The sequence below is a fragment of the Calidris pugnax genome, unplaced genomic scaffold (genome assembly GCF_001431845.1).
Source record: "Calidris pugnax isolate Ruff unplaced genomic scaffold, ASM143184v1 scaffold197, whole genome shotgun sequence".
NCBI lineage: Eukaryota > Metazoa > Chordata > Aves > Charadriiformes > Scolopacidae > Calidris > Calidris pugnax.
In genome coordinates, this window is record NW_015090936.1 from 1,589,625 (window position 1) to 1,616,916 (window position 27,292).

The window sequence follows — 27,292 nt, forward strand, 5'->3', positions numbered from 1 at the left end:
TGCTCAGCCTGGCACCAATTGTGTAAATAGTAGCCTGTCTCATTTATTTCATTCCTGCGTGCAAAAGGTTGAACACGTAGGTATTTGGAGAGTAAGGGAAGGAAGAGACTGGAAGCAGCCAGGCAGTGCTCTAATGCTGAGAGACCTTTGTCAGGTCTGTCTGTTGTACAGTTATTTCTTACTCTGAAGCTGAAAAGCTGTCACCAAAGATGGAGGAACAGAAACAGATTATGCATAAAGATTAATACGGAGAAGTTGAAGAACATTTTGGTCAAAAGCAGATATGAAATACATGCTTTTCAAATTAGGTAAAACTTGATTACTAGTAAAAATGACATAGATGGAACAAAATCAAAGATCCCTTTCAGTGCTTGTTTTCCTCATATATAAATACCGCAGCAGAGTTCTTTTGATAATCTGTAACCACGGGCAGGAAACTGTGATGAAATACACAGTCCTTATTGCTTATTTCAGTAGGGAACATGGATTGCCATTCTTCCTCAGCTATTGATTCTCGTAGACAAAGCCAAGCAGTGCTGCCACAGAGCAGCTCGGCAGCGTCTGTTCCCCAGACTCGGGGGGCAGGAAGGCAGGAGACAAAGGGATCAGCAGGAGGCACAAAGGTACATAAAGGCTGTGCTGGCAGCTCACATCCCACAGCTCAGTGCTGTAACCACACTGCACAGATTGCTGGGCCGTCGCTTTACTGACTGAACCAAACCATTTCTCTAAGGAAACGACAGCAACATTGTTTGCAAAGCAGATGTAATGTTGCAATTTTATATTTTTTAAATTGTCATTTTAATTTTCCATATTGATTCCTACGCAGATTGGGGGGTTTTACGCACGGTGCTCTCTGCATTTCTCAGCAGCAACCTGGGGAGAAGCAGTGTGGAAATCATGCTCAGAACTGTCCTGAACTACAATTAATCTATTTTTATTTATGATGACATAACGATCTGTCACGCAACATTTTTCAGTGAGGCAAGAAGAGTCTGGCAGCCTGCTCTTCCTCTCCCAAATGGTAGGTAGGCAAAGCTCCTGCCTGCTCAACATTCCCTTTAGACCAGTTTCTTTGCAAATTAAAGCACTGGCAGCAGTAGCCTTGCAACAGGGAACAGGAGCCAGGACTTAAAGTGGCCAAGTGAGAATCAGTTACAAAACACAGGTAACAACTATTACCAGTTTTTAAAAGCAGATGTAGTGACTGCAAACATTTAAAATCCACCCTGCAACCAAAGAGAATAAAAATGATCTAATCACAATACAATTTTCTGAAATCATTTCAACGTAAATAATAATCAAAACTGTAGTTTAGCAAGAGCATAAAGTAAGCTGACTTTCAGAATTAATAGTTTTGACTGCTCTGCTGCAAATGGAGGTAACGTGAAAATTTCCATCTCTATTTTTCATTCATCGAGGCAAAGTTAGCTCTAAGACAAAACAAATATTAACATGAAAGGAAAGAAATCACCGTATTTCAATAGTCTCAAAGACATACTGAATCCAAAAGCCAAGTAAACTCCAGCTTCTCCAACCTTTTATTTCTTTTGACATCCCAGTTTAAACAAGTATCACAGACACCTAAGCGCACTGTTCTGTGAGTGTGCCTAAGGGAGCTCTTGGAGCCCTAACATCTGCAGGCTGCTTCTGGAACAGCCAGCATTACATTGCCAAATGATAAAGCAACAGCATGTTTAATACATGTGCACTAGGAAAATCTAAATGCTGTGACAAGATCAAACAAATAGCACCAAGCACTCTGTATTGATGAGTAGCCAAGTAGCCAAGCATCAGCTTTCAAACAAGGCAGAGATGAAAAGTGTCATACGACTACTAAGGTACTAGAGAGAACAAAGCTCTCTTGCTGGTATCTATCACTTCACACATAGATATGTCAGGGACAAAAAAAGACTCTGCAACCACCAGCTTCAATCCAAAACCCCCAAAAGTTCTTTGATATAAGACAGTTCTTCCTAAGGACACACATACACTGTAGTAGAACACAGTGCCACATGACAACGCCCGAGCTAGCTCTGTGTGACTCTGCTTAACATACTGAAAGCCATTAGAAAAAGCAACACTGGCATCCTGCTTCGTCCAAATAAACACACACAGCTTCCTAGAAGAACTAACCAGCTTGAGCCGACTGCCAAGCAGCTAACACTGCATCCAGCATCAAACCAGCTTGTTTGGAACTAGCTCAGGTGTCACTTCATGGCAATGCAAGAAGCCATTTAAATGAACTTAACAGGATGGTTCCACAAGGAAAGAAGCTACCTTCCTTAAACTTATTATCTTAATATGACAAAGAAATTACTTTCAATATATATAATGATTTACTGTGTACATACCTGATGTGATGTGTTTCAAATATGACTAATATTAATACAACCATATTTTTAAACGAGCTTTTATTGTCTGCTTCCTTTCTTGGATATACATAACATACACAGCACACAGTTCTTATGTTGGTGTTTTATTCAAACATGAGATCTGAGTCCAAATACAAAATTCAGCGATGCTCTTTGCTTTGAACACAAGAGGTTAGTTTCTTATTCACAAGAAAAGCCAACAGACTTATCAGAATACCTCTGTACTGTAAGACTTCTGGAAGCAGAGTATTAAACCCTAGTTCAGATATACATAATTTTATAGTACAGAAAATATATTACCTTTACAAGAAAGAGTTTTATAAGAATTCCTTCAAAAGAGTAAACATTCATGTAAGCCTCCACTCTATCAACCTCCCAAAATCAGCTGTAGTCAAAGACCACTATGGCTACCTGCGCCTTCTGGACATAAGACTGTTTTAGAAGAGCACCATCATAACTGTAAAATTGTCAGTCAATCCTTTAGCTGTCATAAATATACTTATTTTGTAATTAAAAATACAGGAATCTCACATTTCTCAATTACAATTTGTCAACTTGAATTATATATAACCATATAAAGCCATATAGGACCCTCTAGCACAGAAAATCCACAAAGCCCTTACTGTCCATTGTAAGCAAAGTCAAATTACGTGTTGTTTTCACAAAACATAGTATTCCTGACACACACACAAAAAAATGTTTAGCATGGTGACAACTGTGTTAAAAGGAGGACAAAAGAAAGACAAGTTTAAAAGTAGGAGATATAGAACCTGTCTAAAGCAGGCCCTTCTAAATTACGTTTGTCCAATGACCAGATACAATGTATGTCCTCACAGAAAGAAGTGTAGAGTGTTTCACAAGGGTTGTTCAGGATTGCAAACAATAGCACTCACGTGCTCCACCTCATTTTTGTTAAGTGGCAGCTTTTAATAATTCAAATCATTTATCATCCAGATTTAAAAAACCCAAGATATTAAACATTACAAGTTCACGGGTTAGTTTTAAAATTCTGTTCCCAATCTTAACACGTATGGTAAAATGTACTTTTGAGGCACAGATGAAAAATCCAAGGAGGAACTGATTGTCTTACATGTAACCATAAACATTCGAGAAATAGTTGATCTACTTTGAGTTCAAAATTGCAGTGTTCCCACGAAAGGGAAGAGTCTTGATGATTTGATTTTCTGCACTCTATAAGTGTGAGTATGCAGTCCATGTTAACATACAAAACTTGGCACTACAACTGCCTTTCGGAGCCGTACAGTCTGTGCATGCACTGTAACCTACAGTCAAACACAATTTCCAACTGCGCCGGAAATCTTCTATTATTCTATATCTGACTTTTCTATTAAAAATAAACATAGGCTGGATATCTGTTTTAAAAAGCCCATCTTCTCCCACAACTTGAAAAATAAGTATCAAAAAGGAACAAACAGCAAAAATAGAAGAAATAAACACATTGTGCTAGTTATGAAGCTCTGACACCTGACAGCCACAGTCTGAGGAACATTAAAAAAAATCCCTATGTACAAATTTTATATACACACTAAGATTAAGAGCTTAAGAAAATTACTGTATCTGTTTTTGCATTTATTTCCACCACTTCCGCATCTAACTCATGCAAACGCCTTTTCAAATGTAATATTGTGCAATAATCTTCTTTTCTATTTTGTCTGACAACAGAATTAGGTCAACACTTTCACCTATAGGTACCTAAAAGTAGACACTTTTCATTTAAAAGTTAGGCCTTAGTTTCTTGGATAAAACATCGCATATTTAGAAGTTCGAAAGCCAAGCAGGTCTCTCATTTCGTTTCGGAATTTTGATAAGTCTTGCCGTAGTTCATTTAGGTTTTCTACAGTTGCCTGATCCGTGCTTTGCATCTTCTGTCTCATGGAAGTCAGGTAACGGTGGACTAAGCAACACATCACCTTCTGATAATTCTCATCTCTCTTTTGCTTCAGATTCCTCCATTCCTTTAAACAAACATTACACACTTACTATGGACAAGTGACTTTAGAGCCCTAAAGCCTGTATACAATCATACAGAGAATAGGTAAGAGCAAAATAACAAAGCTATTGCACAGATACATCCCCATGTGCACAAATGTACCATGCATGTGAATTGCCAGCAAAATTCAAAATACAGTATAATCTGCTGTACCAGCAAAACTGAAAATTCTTAATCTACCTGGTTTAGTAATTGTCCTATGAGCAATTAAGAGTTCCATAATCCTGAATGTTTCTTGGTGCACACTCCATAAAGTTTTTTAATTTAGTTTATTTTATACTATTTTTGTCAGCTAGAAAATGTGAAATTAGTGTGCAAAATTGCAGGGTACAATAGAAACATTTATTTAACAACAACAACAAAAATCCCTCCCCAACACTGAAAGGTTTCACTGATCCTTTTCAGTTATTATTTTGACACTTCTGTAATATGTTTAAAACCAACTACTTTCCCTTCCCCAAAGAATACAGTAACTTCACCATTTTTGAGATTAGCACATACTTCCTTGAGGTTTCTATGAGTTTTCAATCAAAGCATTTTTTTCCAGACTATTTCTGGGGAAATTGGGGGGTGGAGGGAAGTGAGTTGAAATTCCCCGAAGTGAAAGTTAATAGAATCTTACTTGAGTAGAAATAAATAATGCTTACTTATATTTGGATGCAACACACATTATTCTATAGTTCCTATTTATCTCAGTGGCACTCACAACACCACAGGCAGCCTCATGCAGTAATTTGCTGGTTCATTTTAGCAAGCAGCACCGTTACAGCTTCAGGGCCTACAGCCTTCCCCATCACTTCTTACCTTTAGGCTGTTCTGACGTTTCACTTTGCCACTTGACGTGTGAGAGCAGATCCATTTACTGAGACTGTTGAAAAGGTAACAGATAGTCTTGGGAGAGGGAATAACGTTGAAAGGTGGAGGTAGTGTGCATTTGTCATCGAAGTAGCTAAGCCAGAGCTTGGCACGAGCAAACTTCCATTCTTTATCTTCATGATTCTAAAGCATGAGAAACATTAACAGAGATCAGAAGCAAAAATATTAGCAGGCTTTTTCGTAATTTTTATTTTCTCATACCTTAAAAACTGACTATTAATTTTGATTAGATAGTATTTTCAAATATAGATTATATTGTATTTTAATAAATTTATTTAAATATACCAATATGAAATAATTAAAATACAAAACATATCTCTTAAATTCACTCCATACTCTAAATACAAAATTTAGATATGAGGATATAAACCCTGTATCAAATGCCCAAGCACTGCACCTAATCAAGAATAGCAACTTGACTTGAACAGCTATTGTATCAAGAAAGCCTTCAGTTCCTAGGGGGCAAAGCCTTGAACACATTCAACATGCAAAGTACCCATTTTATTTTGATCAAAGTAATTAAGAAGTTCATATTTCAAGGAAAGATGCCCCTTGTGAGCTCAGAGACAGAGCTCATCCATGGAGGTCTGTAGATTAGTCTGCACATAGTAGGAAGACATTTGTATAAAATCCAAAGATACAGCTAGCAATTATTGGTAATTAATCAGAAACCACTTACTGCTATCAGCTGAAAACTTTTGTGAAGCATTGCCACGAGGAGTTTAGTTAATACTATCACAACCACCACATTGTAGGTACCAACAATAACAGCACCCACAAAAGACTGTAATTCTTCACCATAGCTAAAACGTGTGACAAAGATTGCTACGTGTGCCAGGGAGAATATATACCAGAACAGAGCAAAACATGTGCCAATGAACCTACAAAAACAAGAAAAAAAATACTGGGTTAGGTAAAAGCAAACACTTAGCATTAGTTAACTTAAAGTAAATTCAAGTTAAATGAAAATCTAGTTTTACTTAATTACTAGGAATTAGGGCTAGAACAACTCAGCTATTTCATATTTCATAAATATCAAACTCACGAATGGAATGTGTCATTGCTCTGTTGTTCACAGAAAATCCCCGCACAGTCCTTTTCGTCATTTACAGTAAATCCTTTATCATAAAGTTGTGTCAATCCAATTGTGAACGAGAACAAGACAAGAAGAAACATGCCCAGAAATTTGCCAAAATCTTGTAACATCTGCCCCATTGAAATCTGTGAAATAGATTATTTCCATTTTTAGTAAAACAATTATTTTTGTTTGTATTCTCTCCTTCAACCTCTCTTTCATCAAGAAAAACATATTTACATTTTACACGTTTAACTAAAAATTTAAGATGCTAAACAGACCTTAAAATGAGGAAATACCCTTGTACCATTTTCAGTGAAAAATTCTAGATATTGAAAAGAAAAATTAAGTAGTTTAAACATAACCTGATAAATTCATATCCTTCAATTACCCATAGGCATGCACACCTTGTGTGCAAGATATGCACACCTTATTCTTTATTTCTGACACCAATGGTAATAAAGAACTCACAAGTCAATAGATAAAAGCAGTAAATTAAATGCATTTGAACATAAATACCATCTCAAAAAGTTAAGAAAACAATTAACAAGGACACTGAATTAATCAAAACATTTGGAATCATAATTCATCACTAATCAAAAATTGGTATACCAAAGCTCATCTGCAGAACACAAAATTAATTCACTGTATGTTTTATGTAAGATTTTAAATAGACACACTAAATTTAGATCAGTAGTTTCACTTTAAAATACCCTATAACTTGCAACAGTACAAATACAGCATCTTAAAAAAAAATAAATGCTTGTGCATTTTTCCAACACAGAGAAGGGCCTGACATGCTTTTCTCTTAAGCACAAATTTTTAACACAGACACAGATGAAACAGGAACACAGAAAAAGCGCAAACCACCCAGAACGATTTTGTTTGGAACAGAGTGTAATAACAAAGCCCAAATACCAGTCGCTTTCTTCATATAGTCATGCTATTCCCTTCTAAGTATGTGGAATTTCTAAGTATTTGAAATCTAATCGTCTAGGGGAATATTATTCTATCTTCTGTTAAGAATAAAAAAACACCACACATAGCCAACTTAGAAATCTGTATTAAAATAGGTTTTATTAATCAATAAGTAAAGTAACCAAATGCTTAAAAATAACTCTAATTACTGTAATTGCCAAGAGAACATAGTAGCTGCCTTCCCCCTACACACTGTTAGGTTTCCATGCTGTATTTGATTACCACCATTTGAACTTTGTGACCTACTTTCAGAAAAATACTGTAAGAGCTGTTGCACAAGATGTACTGGCCAACAGTAATAACATAAGCTTCAGTGTGCCACTGAATGGGGTGACTGTTGACTGTTTTTATTTACTTGGAAAATTTCATAACATAGCCTCCTAATAAAAAACTTGTGAAAGATCTAGTACATAAATAAATATGCACATTAAACAGTGAATCTCTTTAAAACGTGGAGAGACGTCAGTGTTCGATCAATTGGTATAACAAGCCTGATGCCTACTGCAACATCAAGACTTAAGTATTTTTTTCCAAGTATGCAAGTACATTTCCATTTAAAGATGTATAAAATAAAAAAATAATAAAGTGCAAGACAGTCCCAGCTAGGGAGAAAAGCATAAAACGCAAAACAAACAAAACCCTGAGAGGAGAAACAGGCATCTTCCAATAATATTAAAGTGGTTACAAAACTATGAATATTCTTTTTAAAGCACTTTTTACAATGATTTTTAAAAGGCCAATTTAACCAGTGATTTTTTTTCTTTTCAAAGAAGGACTATTCTGTATGAAACAAAAATATTCTAAAATATGATTATTTGCACAGCAAGATTAAGTGCTCCGACTTATTCAAATGAGCTGAATCTTCAAGCTGGAGGTTTTCAGTAGATCCTACAGCCTTGATACAAGCCCTAGTGATCTGAGCCAAAATTATTTACTTCAGAATGTCCTTTAGTATAGCTTTAGTTGCAGAGAAAGAGATAAAAAAAAATGCTGCTCCCAAATATTTATTCTGCCTTCATGCTTAGTTTCTGATAATGTTTCTTGCAGGATCTTTTCAGATCATCCTCTTGCCATAAAACTCTCAAAGCTAGCCCCGTTCATAAGAAGCCAGGACAAAGCACTGATTTGATCTATTAGGACAAATTCCATCAGTATAATCACTAGATGACTACCCCTATTTATTCCAAGTGTCTTTTTACTCAACAGACACTTGCAAACACAGTGATGATGTTGACAACCAGCTATATTTACTAAATCCTGTCACCATCAGGAGGAAAATAAATAACTAAATAAAATTCATCAGTACAAGAAAGCAGAAACTTGTCCGATCTGATTTGTCATGATAAGTCTCCAAAGAAGTGAGGCTAGAGAAGCTGGGAGTATACCTATGCAAAGCTTTTTTCAATAAGCTACGCCTTTAATAACCTGTGCTTTAGATTGTAAGGGCTTTTCACTGGCAAAGTGAAAAGTTCAGTCAGTGCCGAGGACTCAAGCTGAACAGAAAACCCACAGAAGGGATAAAATGTTGCTAGTGGAATAAGAGGTGACTTCTACTCACAGTATTTTTTAGAAGGAACCTTTCTTCCTCCTTTTCATCTAAAAATGATTGAGGGAGGTAACTGCATCTTAAACGTGATGTCTTCATAATAGTCCAGGTTCCCTCCCCTGCCCTCAAAGGAACTTGACCTTCTGTACAGGGTCATATTGCACCCTTGGATCCACTCAGTTTATCTGAAGTTTATAAGGACAAATAGCACCAAGACTAAGATGAGAAGGTCTGTGCTTAAAAAAAGAAACCAACTAACAAAGTTTAGAAGCTGTTGTGGCCTGTACTGGTCCAGCATCACAACACAAGGCTGTTAATGCTTCCCCCCAGCATCTCTGGATGAATGAATTAAATGTTTTACATAAGTAAAATGTGTTTTTAACTGTCATCATTAGTTACTGGAAGGCTCCAGCAAATTCCAATTAAGAAGAAACCTGTTCTCCCTTCTTATAACTGGCTATAAATAGTTGGCTATTTCAATGCTCTTGAGAGATGTATATTTTTCAAACCAAAGCAATTTGCACAATTCAACTGAACATGCAACATCAGTGAGACCACAGACGTAAAAAGAAAGGCTTTTGATTACTCTTCCTTGCTACACACCTCATTCATCTATCTTTTAGAGATAAGAAGTCAGGGTGATCATTTGCATAGAACTTTACAGGAATAACCTGATCCTTACAGTTTTTAAGCTGCCAGACACTTATGCTGTATGTTAAGCTAATCACAGATGAAAACAAAAAGAGAGCATAGGTACAGTTACCATGGAAAAAATATAAGAAAATGAACTATATTAGGTCTTTGTTCTTCCCTTTTTCCATCTAAACCAGTATGTTTTATGTAAGAGATTAAAAAACAAACTTCAATTAAATGTTACTTCTTTCTACTTTTTATTTTTTTACTTTCTTACTTTAATTTTATCTTTTTCGCTTTTCAATAAGACTCTTCATAGCAAATTGAGATCAATATTAATATTTTCTCAAGCAGTAGCGATATTCACCTGGAGTGGTCCCAGAATGGAGCTGGTTGTGTACATGAAGAAGAGACGCAGATAACTAAGAACATTAGCAAATGCAAAAAGACCTTCTGCCACTAGGGTAGGATGGAATGCATCCCAGTCCTTCCTTTCAGCATAATCGTGAAACTGCAACGTAAAAAGAAAAAAATAAGATCTCTGACGTTTTAAATACAGAAATGCACCCATCCACTGCTCCCTACTTCTGCCTCCAAAACAGCCAATAATATAAAATGAACACATACGATTCATAGATGGCTTACCTCTTTCAGATATCTCTCTTTAGACAAAGGCATTTTAAAAGCCATTCCGGAGGGAGTCAGAAATCAGATTATTGAAATTCAACATCTAACTCTGCCACTCACTTGCTCAGCAAACCATTTATACATCTGTTATGGTTTCTTCTTCTGTTTTGCAGTTTGTTGAAACAGGGACTCCGATACTTTATAAACATGTGCATTGTCTAGTGTAATAGGTCTCAGTCAAAGAAACATTAAAATGCTGCAAACTAATGTACACATGCATTTGCAATGTGGTGACAGCTGGTCTTAAACAGTTTTAGAACGATTTAGAAAGACTTAGGACCTAGGATTCCTTGTGGATTTTATGAATAAACACACCCTTAAAGTATATCCACTAGGTATGATTCAACTATTCAAGGAATATCAACAGATCCCTAACTTTTGGCTTGGCTGAAAACATTGTGCATTTTGATCACCAGCTTCTGCTCTCTCAAAATGGACATTCAAAAACTAAGGAACTCAGAGCTGCTTTAAAATAACTTGCTTGAAAGTGTGCTGCACAATGATGGCAAGAAACAGGGATAACCACGTTTTTATACATTGCAATTGCATGTGTACAAATCCTTCTGCTACAGAGATTCTTCCTTTATTTCTTGCAGTTTCACTGCCAATAATATAGACCTAAGCTCTAAACCAAGCATTTTTATTTGGTTTTCTAAATAATTTATAAACTCTAAAAATAAATTTTGCCATATAAAAGTGGCAAAAAAAGACGTCATGTGCCTGTTACATAGGACAGGAGTCCTGCATCTTCAAAAAGGTTATAACTTTAATTACTCGCCAAGGGCTTTTATCTCAGCAAAGGAACTCCTACTACAAACACGTGCTGGTTTCAAAGCAAATGGTTGGGAAGGCAGCCCAACATGGCATTCTCTCTCTATTTTTTCCAAGAAATGGAGCTTTCCTTTCCAAGTGATTACCAGCTTCTGAATCAATGCAAGGATAGGGAAATGAGCCAAACACCAACTTGAAAAGAACTGAACCAGCTCATTTCCCCCCCCAACTGCCAGACAGCTGTCAACTCACAGTTTGCAATACAAAATAATGGTGCTACTGCACTGGCTTGAATTTTACTAAAATATTCATATTCAATTGGTCTGGCAGCTTGCCATATGCTGTACAGCTAACAACACATGCAACAGAATAGGAATGATGATTTTCAAAACTTGTATCTTCAATCAAAACCAGATGGCTTTTCACAGAGAAAAGACAGGGCTCCTCTATGGTCTCGGGGCTTTTTTCCTCACTACAAAAAAACCCCACCAAACCAACCCCACCAAACCAAAAACAATTTAAAAAATCCCCACAAGCACCTCTGATATTTCAGCATATGTAATCAAAAGCTAAATAAAACTTTCTGTAATAAAAAAGCTTTGGGCAACCCAAACACAGAGCTTACTAGTAGCCTTTCTGCATAGTACTGATCCATGGAATCCGGCAAACTCAAATGCAAAACAAAATGAGCTGTAACGGGGAAAATCAAGCCATCTGGAAGATCAGCCAGTTCTTACAGAGAAGACAGTAGCTCTGTTTGGGGTCCCTGCCTACCTGGGCATGTCTTGATGCACTTTCTAACTCCCATTTGCCTCATCAACTTCTTTTCAAGCCCAAGGTGCAACAAGGCCAGAAATCTTGACCACTACACAGCCTCTACCACATAGAACACTTAACTTGGAAGCCTAAACTGTATCCACATAGTAGGCTATTACTAATGTTCTACACTTAACTACAACATACTACTATCAACATACCACATGTTACATATCTTCACATATTTTGCAGCAATGTACTAAAACTGTATTTGCCCAGTCAATCCCAGAGGAGATCTATGAAGATGGGTACTCACCTTGTTATGGGCAACTACTTTGAGAGCAAAAGTTGCCAAATACAGGGAATTCATGACAAAACTAAGTTGATTACGGGATTCTTCTAAGAAGTCTTCTAAACCATCATACCAGAGTCTTTTAACATCTGACCACACCATTCCTGCAAGGACAAAAAAAAAAGCCAGGGAAGTCAAGCCATTGCACTGAACAGATATTCTTCTACAACTAAAGCACTTATGACTGGCTTTTGCAAATGCTATTTTAGCAAAGAAGTGGAGTAATGAAGTAAATTTACTAAAAACATTGCCCTGGATTACAAGCATTAATCATTAAAAGTAGTAATTTTCAAATCAATAAAAGTCATAAATTAAGCAACAAGTGGTTTAACCTTTCCAAGCTTACTTTCCAACTAAGAAACACATTCTCCAATAAAAAAGGGCATGAGAAGAAATGAACAGCAGAAAAATTGGACAGGAAAAGGTCAAATTTAAAAAAAGGTGGAAGGTTAGAATATAAATGCTTTTTCTTAATGAAAAGTATTCACCTTTTTCCAAAAGCACTATAGAAAGCATTATATCGATATATAAAGTATCAATTACTTTTTGGAAGTGTGTAGGTATTATAAAATTTTTTTAAAGAATAATCAACTCAGTAACTGTTACTGAAAAGATCCAAAAAAGTAGAAACTTTTCCTACCCTAGATGATACTAAATAACATTAGCAGAGAAAAAAGAGACATAAGATTGCAAAAAGCAGAACTTTAACTTAGAGCAACAAACATTTTAACATTCAGGATCTTTGTAACAAAATTAATTTCCCCATTGTTAACCATGTCTGGCAGTACAGAATAATACAGTTGCTAAGACTTTTATTAACTGAATGTCTCTTACAGATTTGACATCTTTATATAACTGTTAAATGAAATATAATGGCACCTTTGAATTCCATGAATAATCAGTTATTGAATTTTTTTTTTTAACTACTTCAGATGTATGCTCCTATATTTAGGACCAGAAAAGCTGCATGTGTATAAATGGTAGCTAAACTGTTTGACTTGCTTCAGCTTTTAGAACTTTGCGGCTTCTCTAATACTTTGTCCCAGTAAGAGCAAGATCCAGTGAATGGGGGGAAAAAAAAAACATAAGATGCTTATGTGTGACTCTATTTGTTCAGTCAGCTTTACAGCAATGTTGGAAGGCATACAAATTACAGAATTGGTAAAAGTAGTTGGAGAATTGGAAGATGCTATAATTGATGCTATTTACACACAAGAATTTGAGTTCTGCTGCTTTACTTTGCTGGGGAAGACACTTGTATGATTTAGGATCAATATCTTGGAAAAGAGACTTACTGTATTCATTATTTTGGAAGTTAATCTAGTGAAACACAAAACTAGCTGCTAACTTTAAGTGTCAGAAATTCTGCTGTGGGCATTTTGACATTGATTTTTAGAAAGTATTTTAATGGGACTATGGAAGACAATGAAATACGGAAATCCTTGTTACTTGGTCCTCTTTATTCCAGTTAATTTTGTCATATTTTCTAAATACTTTCTTTTCAATTTACTGAATATTTGTGAGAGCTCATTTCCCCCCCCAACTGCCAGACAGCTGTCAACTCACAGTTTGCAATACAAAATAATGGTGCTACTGCACTGGCTTGAATTTTACTAAAATATTCATATTCAATTGGTCTGGCAGCTTGCCATATGCTGTACAGCTAACAACACATGCAACAGAATAGGAATGATGATTTTCAAAACTTGTATCTTCAATCAAAACCAGATGGCTTTTCACAGAGAAAAGACAGGGCTCCTCTATGGTCTCGGGGCTTTTTTCCTCACTACAAAAAAACCCCACCAAACCAACCCCACCAAACCAAAAACAATTTAAAAAATCCCCACAAGCACCTCTGATATTTCAGCATATGTAATCAAAAGCTAAATAAAACTTTCTGTAATAAAAAAGCTTTGGGCAACCCAAACACAGAGCTTACTAGTAGCCTTTCTGCATAGTACTGATCCATGGAATCCGGCAAACTCAAATGCAAAACAAAATGAGCTGTAACGGGGAAAATCAAGCCATCTGGAAGATCAGCCAGTTCTTACAGAGAAGACAGTAGCTCTGTTTGGGGTCCCTGCCTACCTGGGCATGTCTTGATGCACTTTCTAACTCCCATTTGCCTCATCAACTTCTTTTCAAGCCCAAGGTGCAACAAGGCCAGAAATCTTGACCACTACACAGCCTCTACCACATAGAACACTTAACTTGGAAGCCTAAACTGTATCCACATAGTAGGCTATTACTAATGTTCTACACTTAACTACAACATACTACTATCAACATACCACATGTTACATATCTTCACATATTTTGCAGCAATGTACTAAAACTGTATTTGCCCAGTCAATCCCAGAGGAGATCTATGAAGATGGGTACTCACCTTGTTATGGGCAACTACTTTGAGAGCAAAAGTTGCCAAATACAGGGAATTCATGACAAAACTAAGTTGATTACGGGATTCTTCTAAGAAGTCTTCTAAACCATCATACCAGAGTCTTTTAACATCTGACCACACCATTCCTGCAAGGACAAAAAAAAAAGCCAGGGAAGTCAAGCCATTGCACTGAACAGATATTCTTCTACAACTAAAGCACTTATGACTGGCTTTTGTAAATGCTATTTTAGCAAAGAAGTGGAGTAATGAAGTAAATTTACTACAAATGCTATTTTAGCAAAGAAAAAGAAGTGGAGTAATGAAGTAAATTTACTAAAAACATTGCCCTGGATTACAAGCATTAATCATTAAAAGTAACAATTTTCAAATCAATAAAAGTCATAAATTAAGCAACAAGTGGTTTAACCTTTCCAAGCTTACTTTCCAACTAAGAAACACATTCTCCAATAAAAAAGGGCATGAGAAGAAATGAACAGCAGAAAAATTGGACAGGAAAAGGTCAAATTTAAAAAAAGGTGGAAGGTTAGAATATAAATGCTTTTTCTTAATGAAAAGTATTCACCTTTTTCCAAAAGCACTATAGAAAGTATTATATCGATATATAAAGTATCAATTACTTTTTGGAAGTGTGTAGGTATTATAAAATTTTTTTAAAGAATAATCAACTCAGTAACTGTTACTGAAAAGATCCAAAAAAGTAGAAACTTTTCCTACCCTAGATGATACTAAATAACATTAGCAGAGAAAAAAGAGACATAAGATTGCAAAAAGCAGAACTTTAACTTAGAGCAACAAACATTTTAACATTCAGGATCTTTGTAACAAAATTAATTTCCCCATTGTTAACCATGTCTGGCAGTACAGAATAATACAGTTGCTAAGAATTTTATTAACTGAATGTCTCTTACAGATTTGACATCTTTATATAACTGTTAAATGAAATATAATGGCACCTTTGAATTCCATGAATAATCAGTTATTGATTTTTTTTTTTTAAATACTTGAGATGTACGCTACTATATTTAGGACCAGAAAAGCTGCATGTGTATAAATGGTAGCTAAACTGTTTGACTTGCTTCAGCTTTTAGAACTTTGCGGCTTCTCTAATACTTTGTCCCAGTAAGAGCAAGATCCAGTGAATGGGGGGAAAAAAAAAACATAAGATGCTTATGTGTGACTCTATTTGTTCAGTCAGCTTTACAGCAATGTTGGAAGGCATACAAATTACAGAATTGGTAAAAGTAGTTGGAGAATTGGAAGATGCTATAATTGATGCTATTTACACACAAGAATTTGAGTTCTGCTGCTTTACTTTGCTGGGGAAGACACTTGTATGATTTAGGATCAATATCTTGGAAAAGAGACTTACTGTATTCATTATTTTGGAAGTTAATCTAGTGAAACACAAAACTAGCTGCTAACTTTAAGTGTCAGAAATTCTGCTGTGGGCATTTTGACATTGATTTTTAGAAAGTATTTTAATGGGACTATGGAAGACAATGAAATACGGAAATCCTTGTTACTTGGTCCTCTTTATTCCAGTTAATTTTGTCATATTTTCTAAATACTTTCTTTTCAATTTACTGAATATTTGTGAGGAAACAGCACAATATGCAATTACAAAAAAAGGCATTTAAGCTAGAAAGGCAATTACTGTTTAAAAAAACCTAAGATTCGATAATGTGAAAAATAACCTGCTTTTAATAACTTATGTTACTTATAGATCATTTTTCAATCCTATCTGAAACCCACATGTTAAAATACTACATGAAGAAAAGAAAGTGTTTCTACGGTATTTCATTAAAACTTCCAAGATGACCTAATGACACCTGTCTACCTACATTAGATTTGACAGAAGAAAAGAATTTCTAAAATCAGATACTCAGACTCTCATAACAAAGGAGTCTTTAACACCAACTCGTATTCTATACTTGAAGCTTTCAAGTTTAAGACCTGCATGTGTTTGTATGTGGGGTACTGGATATTTGCAAAATCTGCATGAACTACTCAAGAGTTTTAATATAGCTTAACAATGAAAGGAATCACCATTACAAAAAAGAAAACACCCTAAAACAACAAATAAACTACCCACAACCACTTAGATAAAAACTGTGCTATTTTAAACTATATCACTGCTTTTTAAAAGTCCAATCAGCCAAATGATAAGTATCTAATTGCCTTACATGAAGGAAAAAGTTTCCATTAATTCATCTACCAAAATTTAATGTAAAAACAAACACATACCAACCAACCAAAAACATGTTAAAAGGTTTTATGAATTTCCAACCAAAACAAAAGTTCATGAGCACTCAACAAAAATTGTACCTGTGCTCCCTCTACTGCATCAGCCAGAATTAACACGGGTCCTTTCAGGTACAGTTATGATAATCCGTGATAATGGCATACAAAACTGGAAAGTTATAACATGGGAAAAGAAAACTTGTTTCCATGTTTTGAAACAAGGAGGAGGTAAATGTACACCTTCAATTTATTAGACTAAGATGGAGCATGCATACATATGTATACATATGTAAAATACTTTTTTCTTTAAATAGTATGCCAACTTTGCAACAAGTTCAAATTGTAGTATTAATTACTCTTCAAATCAAACATTACAGAATTGGTTATGAGTTGTAACTTACTGTTGATCTTCTGTTAGATCCTACAACATCCTGTTTCTGATACTTCACTTTTTTGCTAACTAGAGATTGTTCTAACATTTCACACCCTTTCCTCACAATGCGTTTGCTTTGTGGTTTTTTTTCCTGTAACACTATCCTCCAAAGAGTAAACTTTGGTCAAGCAATGAGTAACATGCTAACTTCATAAGAAGGTAGTACAAATCATTATTGTTCTATCAACATCAGCAATTTTCATCCCATCTACTTAAATCATACTTACCAATTAGCCATATTATCAGAAGATAGTCTATTCTCTCAAGAGCTGGTCCCATTGTATTCTTCTTATTCTCATTGTAGACAAGGGAGTACAAATTTAGTAGTAACAAGAATGTGAAATATGAAGCTCCATGAATAATAAACTTCATAAAAGGAGTGTGAATTATTCGACCTACTCGAGATTTAGGGGCTAACAGGTAACACAGGGACAGAACTGGCCAGAAAATGCCAACCATCAAAACGGTCAAAATTTTCTTGCATGTGTGCTTGCGTCGATAGCCTGCCATCTGTCCAAACCACACAGTGTTTAGAAACTGCTGGCAGTTAGACTGAGCAACAAACTGGGGGGAAAGAAAAAAAAAGAAAGAAACAAACAAGAGATCAGTCGCAGGTTTCTTAATACAGATTACTAATTTACACCATTAAAATTCACTTTCAAGCTATGTATAGTCACCAATGAGCAGGAAAATACAAGAATATTAAGCTGAAATGAAATATAAGAAAACTAAAGTGCTATGGACCCATTATGATTATTTTAATTTTCTTCTAAAGCCAGCAACTAAACATGAATTACACATACTAGACTTGTAATGGTTTTCAGGTTAAGAATTAATTTTGCCTTCCAATTATTTAGAAATCTGGCATATAAATAACATTATACCTCAGCTTCACTGCCTGTTATAAAATACAGTGATCTTATATGAAGAATAGGAATACTCTTATTGTAAAATACTATCCACACTGTAAAACACAACACCTTGTAAGATGAGGACTGAAGTGACCAAGCAGTTTTATACATACCAGTTCTTAAAATCATTATGGCTCTATACAGAAGGGTTAATTTTAAATCAGAGTAAGCTATGTTGAAGAAGTCGCTCAAAAGAAGATAATTTTTATCTGAAGGTTACGTAGATTATGCAAAGGTAGAATCAAATTTCAGGTGCTTTTTTGCATGGAGTTACAAATGAAGATATTTCACTACAAGATGGTTTGTTATTTAAAAAATATCAACAAAAAGAACCTTGATATTATCATCACATTTCAGAAAACATCACAAAAAACTGTGTCTACAGTTAACTTGCCAGGAATAAAACATATTTTGCAAAGATACTTTCCTCATGCCACACAAAAAATGCTGTTATTCTCCAACCACTGCGGTAAAAAAAAGCTATGCTCACAACCAGAAGAACATCTGAAATACTTCAGTATGCTTATTTAATGCATACCAGAAATGTGTAATGCTGGTTCTAGGACATTCCATAGCTATGGCTTATGACTTTCAAACACTATGTATTTTAACAGTTTCACAGTTTAGTCCTAGATACGTAGAACAGACAGAATTATAATGCCTTATGCAAACGCCCACTGAAAATGGATTTTGCACAGAGAGGAAACTTTCTCTCTGACCCCAGTTCTTGCCCCAGAATTCCACAAATGCCCATCTGCCTTCTTGTAGAGCAAAACTAGAGTTTTAATTTGTCAACAGACAAAGACAACAATGACTGACTGCATGAAATAAGTTCCATACTGACGGCATAAAAACGTGCTACTGTTCTGGAACCGAGATGCTGTTCGGTTATACCAGTAAAGGTTGAACGTAATTCTGAATGGTACAAATGTTCAGAGCCAAAGCTGAACAGTTAATTGCAAGTGAGATGATAAATCATGTATGGCACCTAAGCATCCACACTTCCCTAGGCAAGGATTTAATGAGGATCTGAAAAAATAATTACCACTACCAGAACTGTTCATAAAAGAGCAGTAGTCTGTACTCCAATACAGAAAATAGTACATTCTTCTCCACAGTAAATACTGAAGAAACACTCAGGATCTTGCAATATCATTTCCCTGTCTCACATGCAGATGCTCTGTGTATTACCATCTCTTTTATAACTCTTGTAAATTTATTTCCATTTCTATGTCCAAAGGCAGAAACAACAAATTGAATTAATTACTAGAAATATGATATGGAAAGCCTATCAAATTACTGCAAAGACAAACCTCTTTTTGATTATACTTGATTGCAAGTTTTAAGCGACTTAAGTTCATCCTCTCTTCTAACAATCCCCGCTTGTCTACATGTTCATCACTAGATGTGTGGTTCAGAATAACTTCCAGCTCCCGTGAATTCCGTGCTTGAGCCAGCAAATCTTTAGCAAAGGTTTTGCACTGTTGAGCCAGCTCCTCATAATCGTTTCTGAAAGACACAGAAACAGTACATTCTATTACACTGCTCACATATCTTCCATTAAACCACTGAGTATCCATTTTTGGTTGAGATTGTACGTTATGCTACAATAAATTAAAGAAAAAACAAACCAACAGTCATATGTCAAGATCCAAGCATTCTGCAGACAACTGAGTAGGTGTTGCCATGTAACATGACAAGACTTCAGTTTAGTTTGCAACTCCACTACGTAAAGAAAAATCGACAGTATACAAACTCCTATCTTATAACTTCCATATAAAGAGTTAAAGCTTAGAATTATTTCCAAGAAATGAAGAAGTGTAGTAGTTACAACGTATGACACTGGTAATTCATTATTTGGACTTTCTACTTGGAAATGCAGTTGGTTGGGGGTTTGCTTTATTCTCATAATCTGAAAATTAAAGTCTATTAACTGAATACCATTTATTAATATAACAAACATAAGAAAAGAAATTACACTATTTGCTTGTCTCACCTGGCACACAGTCCATTTTAGTGCCAAGCTGTATCACAAAAATGCAACATTTTTATTAAGAACGACAATCAGCTATAAGACCAGAAAACTCTCATGTTGTTTAAGTAGAATTTTACCCCATGCAAACATTTGTTTTCATGTTCTCATAAAAAATTACATGCTTTTGTGCTCCTAAGTTTCAAAACACAGAAACCCACATAGTTTATACATAAAATTATACTGAATATTTGTTCATTAGGGCATTTTCAGCACAAATTCTTCTACACACACACATATGCATATTATAGATAGATATATATACACACACATGCTGTTCAGAGTCTTATAAGGAACAAAATTAAGAAAAAATACCCAAAACAACTCCCAACACAAGTCAGCTCAGTATAAACAAGGTGCTGCACACTTCCACCCTGATGTAGGCAAAAAGAAGTGCAGTGTACTGATGAGATACTGATACGAATAATAGATGTGTGATCTTGAAATAAGTCAGCATTTAGCATAATTTCTAATTGTTTTCCCAGAATAGAGCTGAAATTTGTTGGTGCAACCATACACGTTGAACTGTCTACACCTAAAGGATCTGAAGTAATTAAACTGTCAAAATGACTGCTAATGAAGCATAAATTATATTATATAACTTGCTATTATGTCTAATTATCATTTTAAACACTCCAATTAAAAAAAGAATAAGCCTTTTCCAATGCATACACATTTCTATACATGAAAATTCATAGAAGTATTAAAGTTGGCTTGTGTTTTCAATTCCTACCTGAATTCAACCTCAACAAGGCTTAGTTCTTTCAAGTCTGCACTAAGTTCAAAGGCTCGCAGGATGGGATCCTCCTCTGTCAGCATGATTAAAGCAGGGCTGGCCAAACAACGATAAATGTCAAGACGAAACCTGCGACAAAAGAATAGCAAGCAAAATGAAGATGTTTCATTTGATGAGCAGTTTCAAATCAAAACCTATACAAAAGTTTGCATAAACAGACAGCTGAAAGACAAAACAACTGAGTTTCTTAAAATCAGACACTAAGAGCATTAAACGTGATACGTCATGGAAAATATTGTCCTTCATATACTTAGAATCACTACTATTCTAAGTATCAAAAATTGGCCAAGATGGTTTCCTCTTCTTTACCTCGCTATTTCAACTATACTTCAACTACATCTGCAGAAGGCCATCAGTTAAGGTAACATTATTGGTAAAGTTTTGACATTTTAAGTGTTATACAGTAGCTCTTGTGGTTCTTCAAGTGGAAATACGAGAGGCAAGTAATGCATTTAAGGCAATCTTCTATTTTAACAAACTAAATAAAAAACAGTAGTGAGCTTTAATGTGCAATACAAAAAAAAAAAACAAAAAACTTTTATTAAAAAGCTTTCTACTTTCAAAAATACTGAAGGAAAAAAGAAAAGAAAAAAAAAATGCATTTAGTTTGCATTAATCAATCCATGTTACAAAAAAACTTTTGGAAACAGGATACAGAATTATCCACCTCATTCTGGCTCAAAAACCTCCAAGTATTAACTGATTTAACAAAAATTTTATTTGCATAGTACCTATGCTCCCAAGCCAGAGATAGATACAATGTTTTAGACACAACTAGTAGAAAGGAAAGGCACTTAACTTAATATGCACAGTGTCTAAGAATATAAAACCAAAATGAAAAAGGCCTTTTCAAGCACAACCCGTCCCTGAAAACCACAATCTCTCACAATTAAAGTCTATAATACATTAAAGGAATCTACCCACAAACCTCACCTAAAAAAGAGAAAGGAAATATACCGAATCTGACCCAAGCAATGCCAGAGAACTAAAACAAGATATTTTTTTTTTTACTACCTGGAATGTCGTAGACTATCTTTTTTGTTTTTTGCAGTACACAGTGTGCATTCACAGCCAACAGCATGAGGCTTGGGTAATGATATGTCTTGCTTTAACAGCATGGTGAGAATTTCATAGTTGTTACGATGAGCAGCTAAAATGACAGGTGCCACATCCATGGTTGTTGAGTACTCTGGGTTCTGAATGCGTTCCATTAGTTTCTGGAATAAAATATAGGAAGTACTAAATTTATTACAAACAGTTCTACTGCAGTGTAAAATGGAAGAGGTTTTTTTTGACTGTTCAACAATAAATCTGTCCTTCAAAATATTTTCCTACATTTCATAACATGAAAATAAAGAAACAATTACAACAATATTCAAAAACCTCAGACAAATACTGGAAAAAGAAAAACAGACACAAAAATGTTCCTTGTTTATTTACACAGAAAATCTGACATTCAATGACCACCTTTCTTCAATATACATGCATGATATTAAAAAGTGTATTTTGCCCTAGTTTGAGAAAGAAAATATTATGAGTGCTAAGTGCAGAAAATTGTGACTGTACCATACTCTGTTACACAACATCTTACTTCTTCCCTCTGTCCACCTCTACTTGTGAACTTTTAAAAGGTCTTTGATACTTGAGTATTGCCAAGGTAAGTTTCAACTGATTAATTTCAAGGTTTATAGATTTGCTCAAAAAGTCTGTGAAGCTTCAATACATGAATATACCTGTTATAGGTCAAGGCTGCTAATTACCTTGCAAACAATCTACAAGAAAAGATTTATAACCACTCTATTTTGTTTCTCTTCTGGACTAGTTGGGCATCTGTTAGCTTTTGGTATGTATAAAGCCTCTGGATTCCTTAGGCAGTAAAGCAAAATAACATATTCTATCCTTTAAGACAAAACAGGCTATGAAAATAATCCATAATGTCCACACTTTATCACCTTAGAGATGTAGAATTTCATTTAAGAACATTGTTTTAAATATCACAGTTATCCAGAATGCAATAGCACATCCCCCCACTTTCCAACCAAAAGTCAAGGAATAACAACACTCAACTACAATGGTTGGTCTGGAGGATCTTTTTGGTCGGTGATTAAGTAGAATGTCAACAGCTCCCACCACCTCCGAGTCAATAGCCACCAAAAGTGCATCTGATGACTAAGGAAAGAAAAGAAGTCATATGTGAAAGCAGCAGCAACTTTAACAGCATAAAGGGTAACCTGAAGCCAAACTGCATTTTTATTGTTTTTTCCTTTTAATTTATTTTTGAAGTTCTGAACCAATGTTCTATATTATCACCACGCATATGATCAGAATAGAAATTCAGGTTGTCATTGCAGGAGTTAGCACAGCATTACTGACAATTTGATTTGTTGCACAAACAGCAGAAGAAATAATCACAGAAATCACTTTCAAGCAAAGATGATGCAGGATACTTGCAAAAATCAAGTTCTAAGGGACAGTTTACCAGATTATTAAAAATGCTAAAAGCAAATGTCTTTGTAACACAACTTGGGTACATGAGATACTTCAGCCCCGCATTCATAGTTCTGTGGTAAAGCATGGAACATAAGCTTTTTTTCCCTGAACTGGTAACTACTTCTGAAACTTCTTTTAAGTTGAGCTAAGCAGCTTTTCGTTTTCCCCACAGTTGATTCTTTTAATTCACTTGAGAAAATTCAAATTTTTACTTTAAAAAATAAAAGAAAAAGACACAACTTTTATTATGGCCACTAAAAAGGAGATTCAGGGATGCGAAAGCTGCTTGGTTTTCTCCTGTCCAATATCAAACAACCTCACAAAGGCCATAAGTTTTCCCTGTCTGATATACCTAAGCCATCACAGCTACAACTCTCCCAGAAGCACAGACACTGCATGTAGTTAAGGAATTATTGTTGGTATGAAACTGCCTCTGCCATCAAGCACAGATCAAGTTTAACAAGAAAGTGCTGCAAAACCTTGTTTGCCTAAACTTAAAATCCTCTAATATAATGTGCATTTTTCTAACTGTGCTATCATTTTAAAAATTATTATACTCCACAGCCAAAGAGATATCTGCATTCTACACTTTATATACAATGCACTCTGACCATATACTGTTTTTTTTGCTTGAAGATAATGTATACATTATCTATGCAACAGGAATAACATTTAAAATAAAATTCAGACTTGTTAATATCATTGAAAATGTTACTATACATTTGCCGTGCCAATAAAATCCCACTAGAAAAGTAAATTAGTGAGAAGAAATTGCTTTCACAATTACTAAAGGGAAAAAAAAACCCAAACTGCCTATAAACAAACATTCTATTTCCCTCCAAATTCTGACAGATTAATAGAGAAGATTTATATAAAAGTAGAATAGAAAAATCTATGACTACACTGAAAATTTTCAGTAACTTATGTGTTGCATACCTGGCAGCCATAATCCAAAAGAAGTTGTAGTATGTCCAAGTTTTCATTTTCAATGGTTATAGTAACAGCATTTCGTCCAAGCACATCCACACAATTTATGTTCATTTCACCCGAGCTGTTTTCCTCTAACAGTTTCTTAACCATGTAATAGTCACCTGCACAAGTAATGTATGAATGTCACTTAGTATTATTATAAAGCACCAAGAGCATGCAAACATTTTAAGCCCCAGCTACCATCAAACAAGACAACATTCCATAGCTGACAACAGACATCGAGTATTCCAGACAATCAAGAAGTCGAGTATGTCCTGGTTTGAGGTAAAACACAACCAATTTTCTGATCAGTAATTTTACTTTTTAGCTGGATTGCTTCTAACTAAACTCTGAAATTAACAGCGTGTTGTTCAGAAACTGTTCACTCTCAGAGCGATAAGACCTGATTATACCAAGGAACGGTACGTAGAAAGGCTCCTGCTTATACTTATTGCTGCAACAACCATGGCCAGCTAACTTCGTTATTTGCCCTGTTGGAGGGTCAGAAGCAGAAAAGCGTAGAGGGGTCCCACCTCCGGGGAGGAGAGCACAGGGCAGGTGACCCAAACCTGACCAACAAGGGTATTCCACCCCACCTGCATCACGCTCAGTATAAAAGCTGAGGGATCGCAGTCAAGTCTCTTTCTTCAATGGCCAACACCTGAGGAGGACCCTGTCTGTTCGTCTGCCTTTGATCCTGATCTGAGCATTCCTGACTCCGGATGCGGAATCCAGCTCCTGTCCATTGCCGAGTCCAGCCTGGGACTTTTCCCTGTGCCTGCTGGTGACACGATCGTCATCCTGGGAGCTTGATACAGTTTTGTATATACTGTATACCTTTTCTTTCCCCTTTTTAAAAATTCTTTTTCTTATTATTATTTATTTCATTATTTATTAATATTTTCAGCAAAGTAGTTTAGTTCTTTAAACTCATAAATCTCTTTATGCCTTCCTCCTCTCTTTGAAGAGGGGGGAGGGAGGGACCATCTGCCATTCTGATTGGCCAATCCAGCCAAAACAGCAAGGCAGATAAGAATTCTCTCATCAGGGAGGAAACTAAAGATATTTTGGGAGGAATCTCTCAGGAAAGCACCAAGACCAAGACTTTAATCCACCCCTTCAGTTCCACGCCTAAAAACAAACACACACAAAAGCATGGGTACTTTTCAAAACCGGGGCAATAGCTCACACATAACCTGGGAGACACAGGAAACATTAAGTTCAACTACATCAGAAAAGGCTTCTTGGTTCAAAAAAAGTCATGGGCTTGGAGAAGCCCTCTCTACAGTGCTACAAATGGGTTTGCATCTTCCTTGAGCAGAAGCCGTGTCAGCCTTCTCTGCATCACTCCAATTTTAGCTATGTATCACCCAAGCAGGTGTGGTATGATGCTGCAATGTTACAAAATTCAAGATTGCAAGTCTGATGAGCAAGCAAACTACAGTAAGAAGTACATAAGCTGCCTTTTCCTATTTGACTGAAGTACAGACACACCAGGCTGCCCTGCTCAGTATTTTTCTGTTTATCTTCTTGCCAATGATAAAAGCTTTGAATTATTTTTGTTTCTAGGGTAACAAATTATTTTGCAACATAGAAGACCACAACAAAGACAGACCTTAGGGCAGAATACTTACAGATGGATACGTAGACTATTTCTACATACCGTAGAACACATACAGAGTCTTCAAGAGTACTAAACCAGTTGTTATATACACAATTATTTTTTTTTCTTCACATTTTTCATTGCGCCTCCTATAGCTCCCTGAGCCTCTGTTTATACCTAAGGAAAAAGCTGGCTTGGTCTTTTCTTAAGGCTCTTTTCTTGAGCTGGCCGCCTGGCTATCTGAAGCAAGGTGTCCCCCAGCCCGGAGCAGCAGGAGAAGCCCCCTCACCCTGACCCATCAGGGTGGACAGACCCCACCGCTGCCAACCAGCCCACGCACAGGGCCCCTAAACACACCGGCTTCTCCAGCCCTGCTCATGCCCCAGAGCAGACACCACCGCTCCACACCTGATGAAAAGCCTACCTGGGAGTCCAATGTTTTGGATGTGCTTGGTTTAAGACTGTTTCTCTACTTAAGGACAACAAAGTAAACTCTTAAAGTAAATAGCTTATTTAAAAAAATGAAAATCCCTTCTGACCCACCACAACGGGTACAAATCAAGGAAACTAGTCTCACTCGTTTTGGGGATGTCCAGGTAAGCCCCCCATTTTGCAACTCTATACTCACAGACTCTTGTAACAGCGAATACCACAGGAACTCCTCTGACACAAAACGACCACCCACACAAGCCCAGAAGGAGCTGGCCCGAGGCCTCCCTTCCCGGCGCCCGCGAGGACCGGGGACAGGGCAGGCGGAGGGGCCGGGGGCCTCCCCGCGGGGCGCCTCCTCAGCCCGCCGCCGAGCCCCCAGCTGCCGCCGAGCCCCCCGGGTGCGAGGCGCGGGTACCCGCAAGATTCGCCCCCGTCCCCAACGCAAGCCGCCGGGCGAAGGCGGGGGCTCGGGGCCTCAGAGCGAGCGGCCGAGGCCTCCGCTCCCCGAGGGCGCGGCAGGCGGGGCCGGGCCGGGCCGGGCGGCGGGGCCGGTACCTTTGTCGCAGGCCAGCAGGAAGAGCTTCTCGTCCAGGGTGGTCTCCTCCTTCACCTGCCGCACGTCCTTCAGCGCCAGCAGCTTGTTCGGCGAGGCCGAGGCGGACGGGTCCGCGCTCTGGTACAAGGCGGCCATGGCGCCGGCTCCGCCAGGCCCATCAGAGCGCGGGCGGGCCGGTAGCTCGGTGCGGCCCGACCCCCGGTGCCCGCTGCCACCCCGGAGGGAGCGGGGCGGCCACCCCCGGCACTGTCAGCCCCACGGGCGGGCAGGGCAGGGCAGGGCGGAGGGCGACCGCTCCCCGCCGCACTGCGCAGGCTCCAATGGCGGCGTCCCCCCCGGGGAGGGGCAGCGGGGAGGAGCGCCGCTGG

General features: G+C 36.9%; 1 protein-coding gene across 2 annotated transcripts; it reads right to left on the reverse strand.

Moving 5' to 3' along the window:
• Positions 1 to 2,397: 2,397 nt before the first annotated feature.
• On the reverse strand, positions 2,398 to 27,219 carry TRPC1 (transient receptor potential cation channel, subfamily C, member 1). Of its 2 annotated transcripts, XM_014951748.1 has the most exons (13): positions 26,924 to 27,219; positions 24,301 to 24,455; positions 22,942 to 23,043; positions 21,889 to 22,091; positions 20,812 to 20,943; positions 19,360 to 19,555; positions 17,363 to 17,699; positions 14,447 to 14,586; positions 9,862 to 10,005; positions 6,308 to 6,483; positions 5,942 to 6,143; positions 5,191 to 5,385; positions 2,398 to 4,351 (listed from the first exon to the last, which is right to left on the reverse strand). In XM_014951748.1, exons 1-13 carry the CDS (start codon positions 27,057 to 27,059, stop codon positions 4,124 to 4,126), a joined length of 2,346 nt encoding a protein of 781 aa, XP_014807234.1. In that variant the 5' UTR covers positions 27,060 to 27,219; the 3' UTR covers positions 2,398 to 4,123. The 2 variants fall into 2 exon arrangements, with proteins under 2 accessions (XP_014807234.1, XP_014807235.1); XM_014951749.1 differs by lacking the exon at positions 22,942 to 23,043.
• Positions 27,220 to 27,292: the final 73 nt, after the last annotated feature.